Genomic DNA, 16200 nt, shown 5'->3' with positions numbered 1-16200 from the left:
TTCACTTAAAAATGTGAGAGTACCATAGAGCAAGAAAGGTCATGTTTAAGGGGAATATTTTACAGGACTGCAGACGTAATATTAACACAAAAAGGTGAAGAGGAGGGGGAGACACAGAACACCCCCTGAGAAAACAGTTTAAGACCATAATACCACTTTAAAGAGAAAAAGAAAGAGAAAAACCCACAAAAAGACTTTTGGCTTCATTCCTTACCATGAACTCCTCCAGGGTCTGGTAGGTTTTCCCTCGGAACTCGCAGTAGTTCTTCCTCTCCTTGCACTGCGGGCAGCACTGCGTGGTGTCCACATGGATGCAGCGAGGGTGGAGCCTGGGGCACTCGGGCTGGATACATAGCGGGCCCTCCTCGGTGCAGAGGCACGGGCAGGCCGAGGGGCCCGGCGCGAACTTCTCGCCGATGGCGTAGACGAATCCGCTCTCGTCCACGCAGCCCTTGCCGCGGTAGTCCGGGTACGCGTACTCCTCCGGGGGCTCGGCAGTGGCGCTCGCAACAGAGGCTGGCAGAGAGGAATCTTCAGCCACCTGAGGTTCCTCGGGAGCAGCATCCCTCTGCTCTTGCACTTGAATGCTCCCGGATTTACTGCTTGTCCCCTGGCTGCTCCAAGCCTGCTTTTGCTTAGTCCAAGACTCCTTGTTCGAGTAGTTCCTGTTTCCTTTGCTCTTCCAGTCCCTGCCACCCTCCTCCCTCCCGCTCCTGCCGATCTCATTCATTTTCCCTGGACCCGTCTGGCTGTCCCTTGTAGACGTGTGATCTCTCTTTTCCTGGCTCGCCTTTATCTCCTGTTTGTCTTGAGCCTTGGCCAGTTTTTGTACGGGAACGGTGGAGCTACAGAGGGCAACCATGAGGCAGCAGGTTACGAGAAGAGAACTAGAGAAAGCTCCAATTGCCATTGCAGTAGAGCTGGGCATCACCTACTGCATCCCACAGGGGACACTGCATTCACATCGGAGGGAAGCGCTTCGTAAAGCCACAGTCCCTAGGAAAAGAAGGATTAGGAATACTTCAGCTTCTGCACTTCTTCCCCCCCGCACCCCGCCTCGCCTCCACCGATGCAACATCTCAAACAATATGCAACCTGCCTCGGTAGTTTATGCAAAAGGCAAACAGCCTGCTGCTGCATCCCTCCTCCTCCTCCCCCGCTCTACCAACTCTTATAAATAGCAGGGCTCTGGACACGGACCGGGCGTCTTCGGCTCCGAGAGCACCGCGCACAACTCCGGGAATCCGCGCTGGCAAAGGCAGGGGCAGGCAAAACTCAGAGCGCTTGGGGGGTTATTTTTAACTTTCAAATGACAACATGTGAAGAGGACGGTCGCCCGACGAAGTAAATGGAGCTCCCCAAAATCCAGCAGGGTCCGGAATAGAAATTACCCAGCTCAGTGCTATTCACTGTCTGCACACACGATGATTTTTATTAACATCTTATTCAGTCCGAAGTACGCTGGTTTGGGTTCTGTTTAAATACCTACCAGCGAGCACGTTTCTGTAACAGACAACTAAAACCAAGCAGACCAAAGACAAACTAGCTCCCTTCCGAACTACCCGAACCAGCACACAACACCACCTCTTCCTCGCCCGTGTTCCAAAGGCAAGGCAGAGCCGCTCCGAGTTTCAGCAGCCGAGGCTCATTCAACCCACATCCTCCAGGAGTTAGGCAGCGCTCCCGGCTCCTCTCCCTGAAACACTGCACGCCAAATCAGGGAAAAAAACCCCAAAAACCCCAAACCAAAATACGTACACTACTCCGGCCACGAGAAGCAATGCCGCTGCAGCCTCCCGGCACGACCCCACCTCCGCGGTACCGCTCCCCAAAGCCATTTAGAAGCCTCTGTCTCTCTCTCTCTCTCTCTCTCTAGCCGCCCGCCTGGCCGGCTCTCGGCGATGGCATCGCGGGGCACCGCGCTCCGCCCGGCCCGGCCGCTGCAGGGGAGCCGGGGCTCCGCGCCGCCCGCCCAAACTTTCCGGAGGGCCGGGCAGCGCCGCCCGACCCCTCCCGGTGCAGCTGTGAGGGAGCCGGGCCAGCCCCTTCCCCTGCCCGGCCGCCTCCCCCGTGGCCCGGCGCCTCCGTGCCTCCCTCGCTCCGCCGTACCTGCGCTGGCGCCGCACTCAGCCCCGGCGGCGGCTCGGCCCGGCTCGGCTCTGCCCGCGCCCGGCTCCCATGGCGGGGCCGCGGGCGGGCGGCCGGGGCGGCTTGGGCTTGTTGCTGCCCGCTGGGCTCCGCAGAGCTGCCGAGCCCGCAGCGCGGCGCGGCGGCCGCAGGCGGTGCGGCCCCGCCGCCCCGGGGACGGGCTCCGCCGCGGGCCCGCCGCTCTCACATGGCGGTCGGGCGCCCCGGGGCCGGCGGGCAGGACGGGCGCTCCCTGCCGCGCTCCCTGCCGCTGTCCGCGCCGCGGGTGCGGGCGGGCGCAGGGCGGGGACGCGGAGCCCGCCGGGGGGCGGCAGAGCAGCGGCCCAGCCCGGCCCTGCCGACGCCGGGGTGTGCGGGGCGGGGGCAGCCCCAGCCCGCTCTGCCGCAGGGCCGCGCTCCGGGAGGGAAAGCGGGGCAAGGCGGGCACGCTGGGGGCCGGCCCCCGAAACTTTTGGCGGTGTTGGGGGCGTCGGTTCGGGACGCGAGCTGCGCGCTGCAGCCCCGTGCGGCTTTGGGCGCTTTCCCCGCGGTGAGCGGGACGCGGCCCCGCTGCCGGACACACCTGCGGAGCCGCCCCGGGCGCGGGCAGGAGCGGCTGAGCAGCATTTATTCAGTGTGCCCGCCTGATGCTGCCCGCACCGCAGCATCGCGCAGCGCTGCGCCTCAGCGCTCCCCTGCCAGCCTGCCCTAGCAGCAAAGTGGTCCGTGGTTTACGAGTTGAAATACCTACTTGTGCTTTTGCATGGCTGATGGACAGTTCTGAAGTTAAATATAGTTGCGTTTTTCTCCTTTATACTTCTTTGATACAAAAAGAAAAAAAGGACAGCGTGGTCTGTTATGAAATGACTGCTGCAGGAGTGTTGGGACAGAAATACACAAGAAAAGCTAGAGTTACTTTTGTTCAGGATCTAAGCAAGGGCTTGGAGTCCAAAAGGTTATTTATTTATGTAGTTATTTATTTTTAAGCTGCATTGGATGACATATCGGTATAATCTTCTTTTCTGAATTTTGCTTTACAGATGTTCCAGAGCAGTCTCAGCTGCACTAACACTCTGCCACAGTAGCACTTCAACATCCACTGTGCCCTACTCGTGATCACGACTGGATTTTGCAATATATCTGGCACTGCATCTGAAATTTTTAGGCTAGGTATAATTTTCAGGTTTGTTTTGTTTTGGTTGGTTTTTTTCCCCATTGAAATGGTATCACTGCGATATCGGTACTCAAGAGGGCAATGAAAATCTGCTGGGTACTAATGTTTCATAGTTAAATACCTTCATGAGCACCTGTTAATTGTGAGAACCCAAATACTTAAATTGCTCCCCAGGAGGATGCAGGTGCTAAACTCTTTTGGCTGCTGGGTTGTTGCTATTAAAAAGTATTGACTCCTGTCTACTTTTAAAAAATATTTCTCTTGAAATCGCATCATGTCTTCCAGTCAGATGTTCACCGACTAAATAATTCTCAGAAACTTTAAAATACAAGACATAAGTTTTGAAGGATATGAAGGAGTTAAGTTTTTCCATAGTTTGCACTAATAAAATGAAATTCCATATTGCTAGGGGATTTCTAGACAAATTCCTAAGAAGTTAAGATTGACTTTTCTCATTAACTGACTGCTAATAATCGAGTACTTGCTTTCAAACTACCATCTCATTACCTCTGAGTAAAGAATTTAATCTTTGCCATGTCTAAACCTAAAATATTTTATGCCTCATGTAGTTTAAATCCTGACTTGGGGTGAGCAACCAGTACACTCCATTGCTGATGGCAGAAGAGCAACTTAAAATGATGGACCCACCTTTGAGTTCAAAAGTTGTGAGCACCTGCTCATGTGAGCACCTGCACCTGTTCAGCAGCAGCTGCTTGTGGCTAGAGCAAGGCAGAAGAAAAATAAGGGCTTGGGAAGGCAATGTTATGTCTGTGGTAAAGAGCAGAGAGAAGCCAATTTATGGTTCTGACATTTTCATGTGTTCCCAGGTGAAACTCTGGGACAAAATCTGAGACCTTCAGCATGCAGGGCTCTCCTTGTAGGAGCTCTCCCTCTCCCACCCCTGGTTACATAGAACAAGGATCATCAGCTGGAGCTGATGGTTCAAGACACTGCTCTGCAGCAAGAAGGGCAAAGCCTCGGAGCACTTTTGTAACAGCAAACTGCAGCTCATCCTTGCCTACTGGGCAAAGTAAGAAGTAAACACCCTCCTGTATTTTTTGAAAGGATTTCTCATTGGACTTCAGTCTCTATTTAGACAGATTTTTAGGTATATCAAGTGATTAGTTGTATCTGATGTTAGGACCCTTGCAGAAACTGACACCTGACCACTTCATTAATGTCATAGAATCAAATTGCAATATGCTACAGTCCAAATGTAGATAGCAGATATGTAAGAAATGTTTGGAGTTTTCATCAGTGAAGTCTGAACTAGGAGAGAGAATAATGAAAATCTGTCATCTGAAGGCAGCTTCTAACAATATTTTTAATGAGAAATTTTGTACTGTGTGCTGTACCATGTAAGGTCCTGGAGACTGAAATTCTGTTTATTCATAGAAAAAATGCAGCATAAAAATACAGCTCCAAGTTTCCCTCCTCTGATCTCCCCCAAGTCAACTGTAGCAAGGACAATTCTGTATCTGGATGAGGATCAAATTCTGCTTCATATTCAAGAATTTTCTCTGGGTCTTGTCTGCATGATTAGAACTTTCTATTAACTTATTATTTAAATAAGAGTTGTCATGTGCACAAAACAGTTCTCTCTGTTTTAGCTTAGTTTTACTAAGAATTAGCCTAATTTTATAGGATGCAGTCGAATGGAAAGCAAAAGGAAAGTTGGTAGTTGAAATAATGATTGTTCTGGCAAGGAATAAGCTGATCATCTCTATTAGACCAGAATCAAGACAGTGAGAGTGGACATCCATGCTGAAGATGGCTGGCTATTAGTCAAAAATAATTAAACATCTACTCATACAGGTTAGGGGGACTGAAATTTTGATTATTTTTTTTAAAGAGTGACTTTTGCATGAACAACAAGAATTGAAGTGTAGGATCTTTTGCCAAATTAAAATTGTTTCTCTGACTGGGTAATTACAACATAAACTCAAAACCTCGCAGCTAGGCAGATATGTTCTGGACATATAAGAGCACTGAGGGCAACCACTTTTAGCCTAATATATGGACAAAATCTGGGATATGCACACTGGGATCAGTGTAGACACGCAACCCTGCACTCCAGGGGCTCACCTGAAGCATCCAAGTCCCTGTGTTTTCCCACAGGGACTGTTTTATTGAAGGAAGTGTCACCTGCCTCCAGTGAGGAGACAGGGAGAGAAAAGAGGAGGAAGCTCCATGGGACCCTGGAAACTGGGCAGGGGGAGCAGAAAAGGAGCCCCAGTGCAGCTGGGGAGTGGGTGTGGGTGTTGGAAAACCCCCCATAATAGCGAGGTTGGCTTTGGGGACAGCTGTGTGCACAGCAGGGGCAGGACAGGGCGTGCTGGGGGGAGCAGTGCTGCAGCAGCTGTGTGCTGCAGCGCCCGTGTCGGTGCAGCAGCTCTGAAACTCTGCAAGGTGAGAGGGGAGGAGATGTCCCCAGAGCTCGACTCTTCTGGGAAAACGGATGGTTGTGCCTTTTTATTTTGCTTTGTTTCATTATTCTTCCTAAAAGGAAGAGAGTTGTTATACAAAAAGGTATTTTTTATTGTGGTGCTAAAGTGGCAGTTGTTCAGGCAGGTTGAAATCACAGCCTTGAAAAGGTGGCAATTTGTGCAATAGCATTAGTCCAGCCATATAAAATAAGGCCTTCAAATAGCAGTCAATCTGAAGACAGAAAGAGAGCGAGACAAAGCTGAGGTACGTATTACTCTAACAAATCATGTGTATTTGAAAGGCTCAATTATACACAAGCAGTTTAAACAACCCTTAAAAATAAATAAAGAAAAGCAAGCTTTCATAACTATCTTTAAAGTAGGTTAGCTTTCATCTTTTCATTTTTATTTATTGTTTTCTTTATGCCACTTGTCAAAGTACTCCAGACACATTCCTGTTCATTCTTTTTTTCACTTTTCTGATGCTTCTTTAGTTCTGATAAGTAATTATTGAAGTAGTATTACACAGTATTGCACAAGTTGTATTAACAATTGTCTTCATTAATTTTTCACAAATATTGATATGTTATAATATTCTTTTTTCTGCTTTGTGTTCATCAAAACTTAACCCCCCCCCCCCCCCCTGTCATTTAGAGTGTGGGATCTTCAATACTCTCCTACACTTCTGTAAGTCACAGTTTGCATGCTGGGAAATAAATAATGAATTTTTTGTTTAAGCACCTGTAATACCAAAAAAAAAAAAAAAAAGACCAAGGGGAGATTTGAACTTTAGAAGTCATAGGTTTACAAAACATCTTTTAAATAAGATTTTTGCTGCTACTTGTTTATGTTCTAGGAACTCCCCTTTAGCTTATGATTTGTCTCATTGTTAGGAAAAATATAAATCTAATGCTGTGCTGGTTTTGACTGGGGTAAAGTTAATTTGTTTCACAGTAGGTGGCTTTGATTTCTACTGAAAACTGTTGATAGTTCAGGGAAGTTTTCATTGTAGCTGGGCAGTGCTTGCCCAGAGCCAAGACCTTTTCTGGCTCTCACCCCACCCCACCAGCAAGGAGGCTGGGAGGAGACACAGCCAGATCAGCTGATCCCAGCTGACCCCATACCATGCTAAATGGCATCATGGCTAGGGTGGAAGGCTGGGGGAAGAATAATGAGGAATGGTGAAGAATAAATCCGGTGTGATGGTGTTTGTCTTCCCAAGTCAGCGCTACGTGTGGTGCTACGTGTGATGGAGCCATGCTTCCATGGGGATGGCTGAACACCTGCCTGCCCATGGGAAGGGGTGAATGAATTCCTTGTTTTGCTTTGCTTATGTGTGCTGCTTTTGCTTTACCTATTGAACTGTCTTTGTCTCAACCCATGAATTCTATCACTTTTACTCTTCCAATTCTCCTCACCACCCCACCAGTGAGTGCAGAAGTGGCTGCGTGGGGCTGAGATTGCATCTGGAGTTAAGCCATGACAATTAGAAATAAAAACTTAATGTAAAATATCCTAATGAAAGTTATCTATACTGGAAGCTTGTTTCAAAATGTTGGAAAGAAGACTGGTTTTGTTTTAAAAAATCTCTAAAAATCTCTTTGAAAATATCAATTTCTTTGCCCTGCAAGCTGTGCAGATTTTGATGCACATATTTTGCCTTAGAGGGAAGTACAGGTTGCCTTTTTGTATACGAGAAGTCTACAAGTTCCACTACTTTAAATAATCTATTTTCACATGACTGTTGCATCTCTAATAGAGATTTTGGCAATATAGACTGGAGAAAAGTGTTATTACCATGTTAATCATAATAGTTATGTAATATTTAAAATTGCATAGTGAAACCTTTGGAGAGCAAGGAGAATTCAATTCAGGACCTGTGGATATGAGCTAATTCTGAGGAAAAAATAATTTTCTATTTAACATGCAGTGTTTTGTGCTTGTGATTACAGGACATAAGAAACATTGCTAAATGCATTTTGATGTCCCTATTTTCACCATCATTTCAGTAGCCTAGGGTAAATGGATGGTAATCATGGCTCAGAAGTTTTTTTTTATATTTATGTGTTTTTGCTCAAAGAGGGATAAAATATTTTTGCATATATGTACACATAGGCATGCACAAAATAATATGAAACATTGAAATACACAATATTTTGTATAAAGTTTACTTAATACTTTACCTTGTTCTTCTGTTTTGCAAAACCAAAGGATGGACTACCAATGTTTTTAGTCTTTACATTGTCATTGCTTCAGAAAAGTGAGCAAAGTGTTTCTTAGTCTTGTGTTTAGATTTCTTCACAGATAATCCAAAATTTAGCTAAAATTACAGACCATTATTACTTTACCTTTATTATTTATGATTAAATTATTGGTTTATTTATTTTTAATATTTAAGTTTCTCTAGATACATTTTTGTTCACAGTAAAGTTCTTCAATAAAGGCAATATCAGCTTTCAAAAGGTTTATAAAAAAATTTGATTCCTATATTGTTCTACATTTTAAGTTAATAGATCTCATCCTTCCATTGTTCTTTAGTATTATTGGAGAAAAAACAACCCCCTAAAATAAAAAACCCAGCTTTGTTCTCTCTCCAGTTCTCTCAGGATTTCTTGACTTTTATTGTATTAAACATTGACCTAAATTTAATGAACAAATGGAATTGGAAAAAAAAAAAACAACCTAACTTATGTACCTTACAGGAAGATAGGGCAAAATACAAGTTATTATTGGCAAAATTGATTTAGCATTGTAACTCACACTAATATTTATTTCCATTCTCTAACTTTCTTTGGAACTTCTGTAACATGAATTTTCTGTTGAACTATTTGAAAAACAACATAGGTGTTTTCTGAAATATGTATGTATGTAAAATAAAAATATGTTTAATCACATTGCTCTTATTTAAATACTCTGTTAATATTATTAGTGTAGAGTAAAGCCATCTATTATAGGGTTGTTAGTTATAAACTCTTGTCTCCTACCAAGACAAATCCTTAAAAATAATGAAATTATTTCCTATATCAAGAACTGGAAAGATAAGGAATTCACAGTATCTATGCAAAAGCCTCCCTTCTCTCCATAGTTTGTAGGATTAGAGTACAACCTGCAGGCACTTGATCCTATAGTATTAAAAAAAAATCCAAAACAGTCTGCAGACTCAGAGAACCATCATGGAGCTTGATATTCTCCAAAATTTACCAAGCTTAAACCGCTAGACACAATGGCCTCAGTGATATGCTTTCCAGAGGATATCTTCAAACTTTTCCTATTCTTTGCTCTCTTGTTTCCTCATCATTACTCACCAGTTTGTAAAAACTGAAGCTTTTGCAATGACACTTCATGCATAATGCATACATATCTTATCCTACTGCCCTGTCATACACATCTTTTCATTAAAAATCCTTTAGGATTTTTCCTTCTGAGGAGCTGAGAGGCCTCAAAAACAAAATGTAAACAATGGTTATCTACTGCTGTGGAATGCAACAGGTGGATTTTTGATTGGCCCATGTTGGATGTGTATAATTAATGGCCAATCAAAGCCCAGCTGTCTTGGACATAGTCTGAGACAGCTGCCTTTTGTTATCATTCCTGTCTATACTAGTCTTAGCTGAACTAGCCTTCTAAGATGAAACTTTTCCTTCTATTCTTTTTTGTATAGTTTTAGTGTAATGTATATCATAAAATAATGAATCAAGCCTTCTGGACATGGAGTCAACATTTTCGTCACTTCCCTCACCTGAAAACCCCTGTGAACACCGTCACACTGCCCTCCTTTTTTTTTTTGGACCTGCTGTCTAAGGTCAACCAAACTTGGAGAAGGAATTGCATTCTCAAAGTTTCACAAAAAGAGGTGAATTGATACTAAAGAGCAGCATTACACTGATTGTCCCCAGAAATGTGCATTGTTACGCCCACCAGTGACGGGAGATGATACCCATGGAAGTGCCCAGGACACATTAGGCACACTGAGTTTGCACCTTGGATGCTGGAACTAATGCATTTAAAGTTACCCATCTATAACAAAATTCTGCTAATTGCTGTGTTCAAATGCTTTTGCTTTCCTGTCATTATCCTTCTCTACATTACTATAGACGTCCCTGTGTCCCTTAGCAAGTTGCTGTGATATGGCACCAGGTGAGCAAGGGTTTATTTTGTTGCTCTTCTTAAATTACAGGCCCAATGAAGCCTTTACATTAATACATATGCATTTGATAATGTCATCATTTTAAAAACTGGGTAAATTATGATTTGTAACATATTGAAAGTTTCATGAATTGCAGATTCCCAAGTGTTCTGTCCTTAGATCTAATTACTGGAGATGATTACATTGAGGACCTTCTGAAATCACAGGGGCTGGTGATACAGTTTTATCTCTAATGAGAGAAGTTACATGGCTCAAAATTCATGATTTAGGCTTCAAGCTGACAGAGCAGAGCAAAAAAAAGTCGGAGAAGACAATATTTGGGCTAGAACTTGAATTAGGAAACAGACAAACATAAGGTATATTAATTGTTAGTACTGAGGACTGAGACACTCCAGATGGAAACTGGGTGTCCATATATAGGCACTACACAAATGCTAAAAAAATTGGTTGGGATCCCTAGAACTGTACATCCTTCAGTGACCAAGAAGGAAGGAAAAAGGCAGAAATGAATGGCCTGAAGTCATACAGCAGGTATGGGCTGAGAAGTTTATATAAACTCCTGCTTCTCTCTCATCTTCTCTTTCTATTTCACCTTTACCAGTCCATGTTGCCTCTCTTCCCTAGTAGAATATTGACTGCCCTGCTGCACAGCTGGTGCATTACATCTCTTACATACGTACAAAAGTTTAGCTCCTTTGTGCAAAAATCTTGGTGCTTTGTTTGGTTGTTACCACCAGGCCTTGATTTACCATGTCCTTAGGTCAAGTGTAGCAAGGAGGGTGCTCCAGCACTGGTTCAAACATTAATATTAAATTAATGGAGGTATTCTGTAATTGCAATAATGATTGCAAGCTTTTCGTGCTGGCTGAATTTACTGTTTGTTGGAAGAAGATAACAGGGAAAAACATAATGTCCCTTGCTACTTACAGTACTGCTTGAAAGTTTTTACAGATAGGACTTGGTAAGAGACTGACTTTTCAGATTAGGTCCTTGCCAATCAGTAAAGACACTGACAGTCTAGATGCTCACAAAAACTCCCCTGTGACACACTAGTACAGTGAATCAGGCACCAAAAACCAGATGGAACCACAAGTTTCTTCCATCCCTCACCTGAGGCTATTTAACCCCACAGTCCTACCTTCCTTAACCACCAGGCTGCTAGCAATTAATTACTCACTTAATACTGCTCTGCTTTAAATAGTTTGTTGGAGGAAGACTGACCAAGACTAAGTCATCCCCACTGTCAAGGCAACCAACTTCAGCATGAAAAGATGAGCAAACCTCATTTAATGCCCATCTGCAGCTCTGCTCAGAGTTTAGATGGATTCAACATGTGATCCTAGAGGTCTTTTCCAAACTTAGTATTTCTGTGATTCTTTGTGTTTTCTTCTAATAATTCTTACCCTAACCAGAAAATATTCTGTAGGCATGACCCAAATAAATTTTCATGTGAACAGGCCTTGTGCTCTAATTTGTCAGTCCCTTTGGTGTTGCTTGTTCTTCAGCTTGGTTTTGGAGCAGAAGCCACAGACCAAGAACTGACAAAAAAGTTTGGCTAAAAAAAAAAAAAGAAGTTGAATCTTGCTCTAGGATTAAAATGGTTGTTGGAGAAATATAAGGATATTAAATCAGCCATGAATTGATTTGCCTGAATCAACCATCCATAACTTGGTAATCCTCACAGTGTTAAACTCTTGCCTTTAAAGGCTTTCAAAATGCATTCTTCCTTCCTCCATTATTAAAATTCATGCAGATTTAACACAGTTACTGATTTCTAAAGCAGATTCAGGCTGCTGACCCAATGCAGTAATTCCATACAAAGCTATACCTCAGCTTCTGCCTAAGATCAGCAGCAGCAGTAACAGAAGAGAAGGAAGATCAATGCCTGTGGTACCTTCAAGACTCAGGAAGGATTTGGCTGGCTAGGACTTTTGTCAGGCCAAGCAAATAGCTACCAAATCAAGGAGCCTGATTGTCAAAGATTCTCAGCCCGCTGGGCAGCAGCCTGCTCTGAAGAATCATGGAATCAAGGAACAGCCTCACCTTGGAAGGGACCTTAAACGTCATCTAGTTCCAACACCCCTGCTGGGATGTGTTGTGTTCCAACACTCTGAGCAGGGACATCTGTCCCAGAGAAAACAAAACAATAAAATATCACAGTTTTCTTTTATTTCACTGTAAGCTAAAAATATTTTTGCCATTCCTACATTTCAAAACAATCTCAAAAGTCCATGTAAAAAATACTTCCAAAACATTTTTGCTTAATAGTAGTCTAACTGATATCATATGCTAATTTTGCAAGTAGTCAAGGTGTATAACTTGGCACATGACAGAAAAAACACTCAAGATGTGAAGTGGAAAACAATATGTCCATACCCTCTGGAGAAATCAGAAGTAGTTTGGCAATTAGTTTTACAGAAGAAACAAATAAATGTCCAGGGCTTCTGAAAATCTAGTCTTTAGCATGCCCTATAAGCACTGCCTTGTTTGTTGATTCAGTTTCTAGCCACTCTTGAACCCCCATCATCGTTGTCCCCAAAATAGCTATCTGCTGAGAAAGTAATCTAGGTGTTGACATTGACATAAACTTTGCTTTGCTAGCTGTTTGATTTCTGAAACTTAGGTTCATTTTGCTTCATGTCATCTTTTGCCTTTCTTTTCTTCCACTTTTTCCCTGATAGATTCAAGAACAGGTGTTTATGTGCACATATACAATTTTCTTTCACTGCTGGAATAATTCTATGTATTTCATTTTAAAAAGTAATTTTTATTTGACACCAGTAACTACTACATAAAGATCATACAAGGAACTAGGAGCCCAGGTTATTCCTGAGTGCTAAAGCTGTCATACTATTCGTATTACACCTGACAGTCCATTGGAGTTCTCATTTCCCTCCTGTATCTTTTGGAATCAATCACTTCCAGTTGTGAGGTTGTTTTGTTTTGGGGTTTATTTGATTGGTTGGTTGGTTTTTTTAAATTAAGGAGAGCAACAATCGATATGGTTTGAAGCCACAAAAGGAGATGCCCTTGCCATTACTCCATCAAACTCTAGCTCGGGCCTTTGGAGAGATCCTTACATAGCAGCTTGCAGCCACCCCAAGCAGTCATATTTCTCCCTGTAAATTAAATTTCTTTAAAAAGTCTCATTTTATCCTGAGGCTGAAATTCTGTTCCAGTAAATTCTGATCTACAGAGACATCTACTTCCCATTGAAGTTGATGAGAGCTGCAGGTGACCGGTGCCTCTATAGCTCAGACCCTTAGGCTGGATTTCTCCCAGAGTACGAATATGTTATTAATAAGAGCTAGCTATCTTTGGCTGAAAGCCTGGTGAAAAACACTTTTGTGCTTTAAACAGAAGTGAGATGGTTGATTATGGCACAAACTCTCAACTCTCCTGGAAAGTTTTTGCCTGAGTTTATTTTAAAACAATTTTTTTTTCAAGCCAAGCCTTAAATAAGAGGTAAACATAAGAGCAGGCTCCCAGAACTTTTCTACTTTTTGGTTAAACAGAACAGAATGAGATAAACGGGAAAAAAGCAACCTTCTTCTATTGCCAAAGCTTTTTTTTTTTTTCATTTGGGATTAATTTTTCTTTAGACAGATAGAGGTTATAACTGATTTTGGAAAAAGAAAATATCAAGCACACCTGAGGTTTTAAACAAACAGTTCCTGCTGTTAAACAAATCCACAGTGATTTGTAGATAGAAGAAAAATCCCTGAAGCAGAGGCAAAAAATCCAGTAGTAGTTCACTCGATCTGTATCTAGGCTCTTGCTTTGGTACTAATGGGATTTCTTTGATATGTTGACTCAGGCTTTTGATAGAGGCAAGATTTAGTGTGAAAATGTTCACAGCTTCCTTTGCTGCCTTAGTTCATATGTTTGGTTTCCAAGTTTGGTGTTTACATTGCTTTTTAGAGTCTGCCTTGCTCAGCTCACATCTGTAATTTAATTTCTCTGGTTTTTTGTGCTGCAGTGCTCAGAGAAAAAGAGAAAAGAGAAAATGACTCTGTTTTGCTATGTACCTGACAGAGATTAATTTGCTAGTAAGTCGGGTTCAAATTAAAGAATAACTTTTTTCCCTTATTCTTAGCAACTCAAGATTGCTGAACACCCCATATGATGAAAGAAAATGCATGGGTAGCTGTTAGTCTTTTCACTTGCTAGCTGGCATCCGGACAATCAAGGGCTCTTGAATTGTTAGAAATGTTTTGTTGTTTGTTTGTTGATGGTACATGGGTCCCCCAATTCTCCTTCATCTTAAAAAGAGGTTTCAGTAGGTGATTTGGGGAGAAACCTGCTTCAGATTATGCACTAAATTCTTGCCTAGGGGGGAGAAATTGAGTGTTGTGCTGGTGTGGGGAACCCTCAATCCCCAGGGTTAATTGATAGAATTGCTGGAAAGGGTTGTAAAAGCCAAACAGTCAATTACATCTAGCCTGCAGGAACCTGATGACAAGCCTCAGGTCAGATCTCTCAGCACAGATACATGCCACATTTTGTCAGTTGCATTGACACTGCATCATGGTGGGAAAGAGGCAGTAATAAAGGCAAAGCTGGAGCATCACAACTTGGATTCTTTTGTACTCAGAATAGAACTAGTAAAAAGAAATAATTAATTATTTTACCTCAAGTCATCTAAGAGGAGTTTGAAAAATAGACCTGAAAATGTCATCCCAGAATTGTATACTTTAAGTGATAAAACTAAGCAAAATCCCACAAGCCCCAAAAAAACCAAAACAAAAAATCCTCTGCCTTCCCCTGATCTTTTCTCTCCCTAGACAGGAAAATAAAGGATGTCTCAACTCAGCCTGTAGAATTGCTCTGGCAATGCAGCAAGTGGCCTGCCTGAGTGAAAGGCAGGGAAGTGACCACAGGCCAGGCTGAACTGGGAGGGTTGGGCTGGAACATCATCACACTCTGTTTGCAAAATCCTTTGATTTTTGACAAGTATGTGAATTCAGATAAAAGTATGGTTAGAGAGTTTAATGAAGTAACCCAATCTTCTGGTTTACTGTGTCTATTTAAAGTTTTCTTTGAGACCATCACACCGTGAAAGGCAGAATATGGAAGGATATGTTCAGGAGGGAGAATACATCTGAGAATAATTTCTGTGGTGTTTCTGGATGGCTGATGTATAAGAAATAAAGTGATTTTGAATTCTTTTTAAGAAGTAGGAACTTGGATTGTGATCAAATTAAATAATTCATATTAAATTTTGTTTGATGGTGAAGAGCTACATAGCATTCCAGAATATCTGGTTTTCATTCTCAAAAGCCACAATTCAGTAACACTCTTAGTGCTGCATTTTCATATTGTCCAAACCTATGATTTATAGATATCAACATTCTCTCTCCCTATCAAGGATTATTTACTTAAGTGTGGAGAGAGAAATTTATTAATGAAAGTTCAGCTAATGGGACTGACTCACTTGCAACTTGTGTGGACTGTAAAGAATAAACACGAAGATTTCGTGCATCATGTGCAATTGCCACAACCCTTGAGTGAAAGTTATTTTAGCACTACCCAAATACCTTCTGATGAAAATCCCAGTGAAGCAGCTACAATTCCGTGGTTGTATTCAGTCTGACTCAATCAATCAGAACCATTTGACAAAATATCTCATTAAAAAGTCTTCATCGAGCAGAATGCAGAACTCTATTGCAAGACTATCATTTGTGGCAGAAAAGAATTTCCTCATTTTCTTGCTCAAGATAGACTTTTTCTCCTTCACTGGGTGTTTGAGTGTCTGGATTTAGCTGTAATTCTGATTTTTTTCAACTGCTTCACCAGATCTACTCCTGCGTGTATATAAAGTAAGAATAGAATGAAACTTCTCATCTTTCCCATTTTATGCCATACACCCTTCTCCTGCACAGTGTCCCAAATGTAGGTACAACCCAGGAGTGTATGTATGTTCTTGGTACTGACTATAACAGGGTAACCCCACTAGTATATTGTATTCCTTGATTCCCCTCACTCAAAAATAATATATTTTAGTTTTGCAGTGGAAATCGAAGCCTAGGCATCTTTTTGAAACAAACTGCATCAGAAGCTCTTGGAGGAAATGAGGCCATAACAGAGAAGCTAATTTAATTTTTTTGTGTGTGTGTTCACTGTGAAAGAAATTTTTTTACAGGGGCACATCAGAGGTTGTATCTCAAACAAATCCTTGTTTCAGAGCAAAGTTTATATGAAGTACAGCAACCATTTTTTCATCCAGCCATGAGTTTTAGCCTAATACTGAACTTTAACAGCAATGTGCAGTTTCTCATCAGCCTTCATATCAAAAGACTGTACTGATAACTCTAAGGGTTGCATGG

The 16200-nt window shown here is 42.4% G+C and overlaps 1 protein-coding gene and 1 long non-coding RNA gene across 6 annotated transcripts in view; one reads left to right on the top strand and one right to left on the bottom strand.

Annotated features, from left to right (window-relative positions):
- The window catches only part of VWC2 (von Willebrand factor C domain containing 2), a 55550-nt gene extending 53297 nt beyond the window's left edge, over positions 1-2253 (bottom strand). For 2 of the 5 annotated variants that reach the window (XM_064705556.1, XM_064705557.1), the window contains exons 1-2: positions 2110-2252; positions 215-996 (exon numbers count right to left, since the gene is read on the bottom strand). In XM_064705556.1, the coding sequence (XP_064561626.1) occupies positions 215-928 (714 nt within the window). In that variant the 5' untranslated portion in view covers positions 929-996; positions 2110-2252. Of the gene's footprint in view, positions 1-214; positions 997-1758; positions 1940-2109 lie in introns of those variants that run through there. The other 3 variants (XM_064705555.1, XM_064705553.1, XM_064705554.1) reach the window with 3 other exon arrangements.
- A 614-nt stretch (positions 2254-2867) lies between these two features.
- LOC135444225 (uncharacterized) lies at positions 2868-5740 on the top strand. The gene is made up of 3 exons (XR_010439180.1): positions 2868-3082; positions 3168-3310; positions 4129-5740. It is a non-coding gene; the product is annotated as an uncharacterized LOC135444225 (long non-coding RNA).
- Positions 5741-16200: the final 10460 nt, after the last annotated feature.

Source organism: Zonotrichia leucophrys, chromosome 2, assembly GCF_028769735.1.
Source record: "Zonotrichia leucophrys gambelii isolate GWCS_2022_RI chromosome 2, RI_Zleu_2.0, whole genome shotgun sequence".
NCBI lineage: Eukaryota > Metazoa > Chordata > Aves > Passeriformes > Passerellidae > Zonotrichia > Zonotrichia leucophrys.
This window is presented reverse-complemented; position numbering and strand designations above follow the sequence as displayed.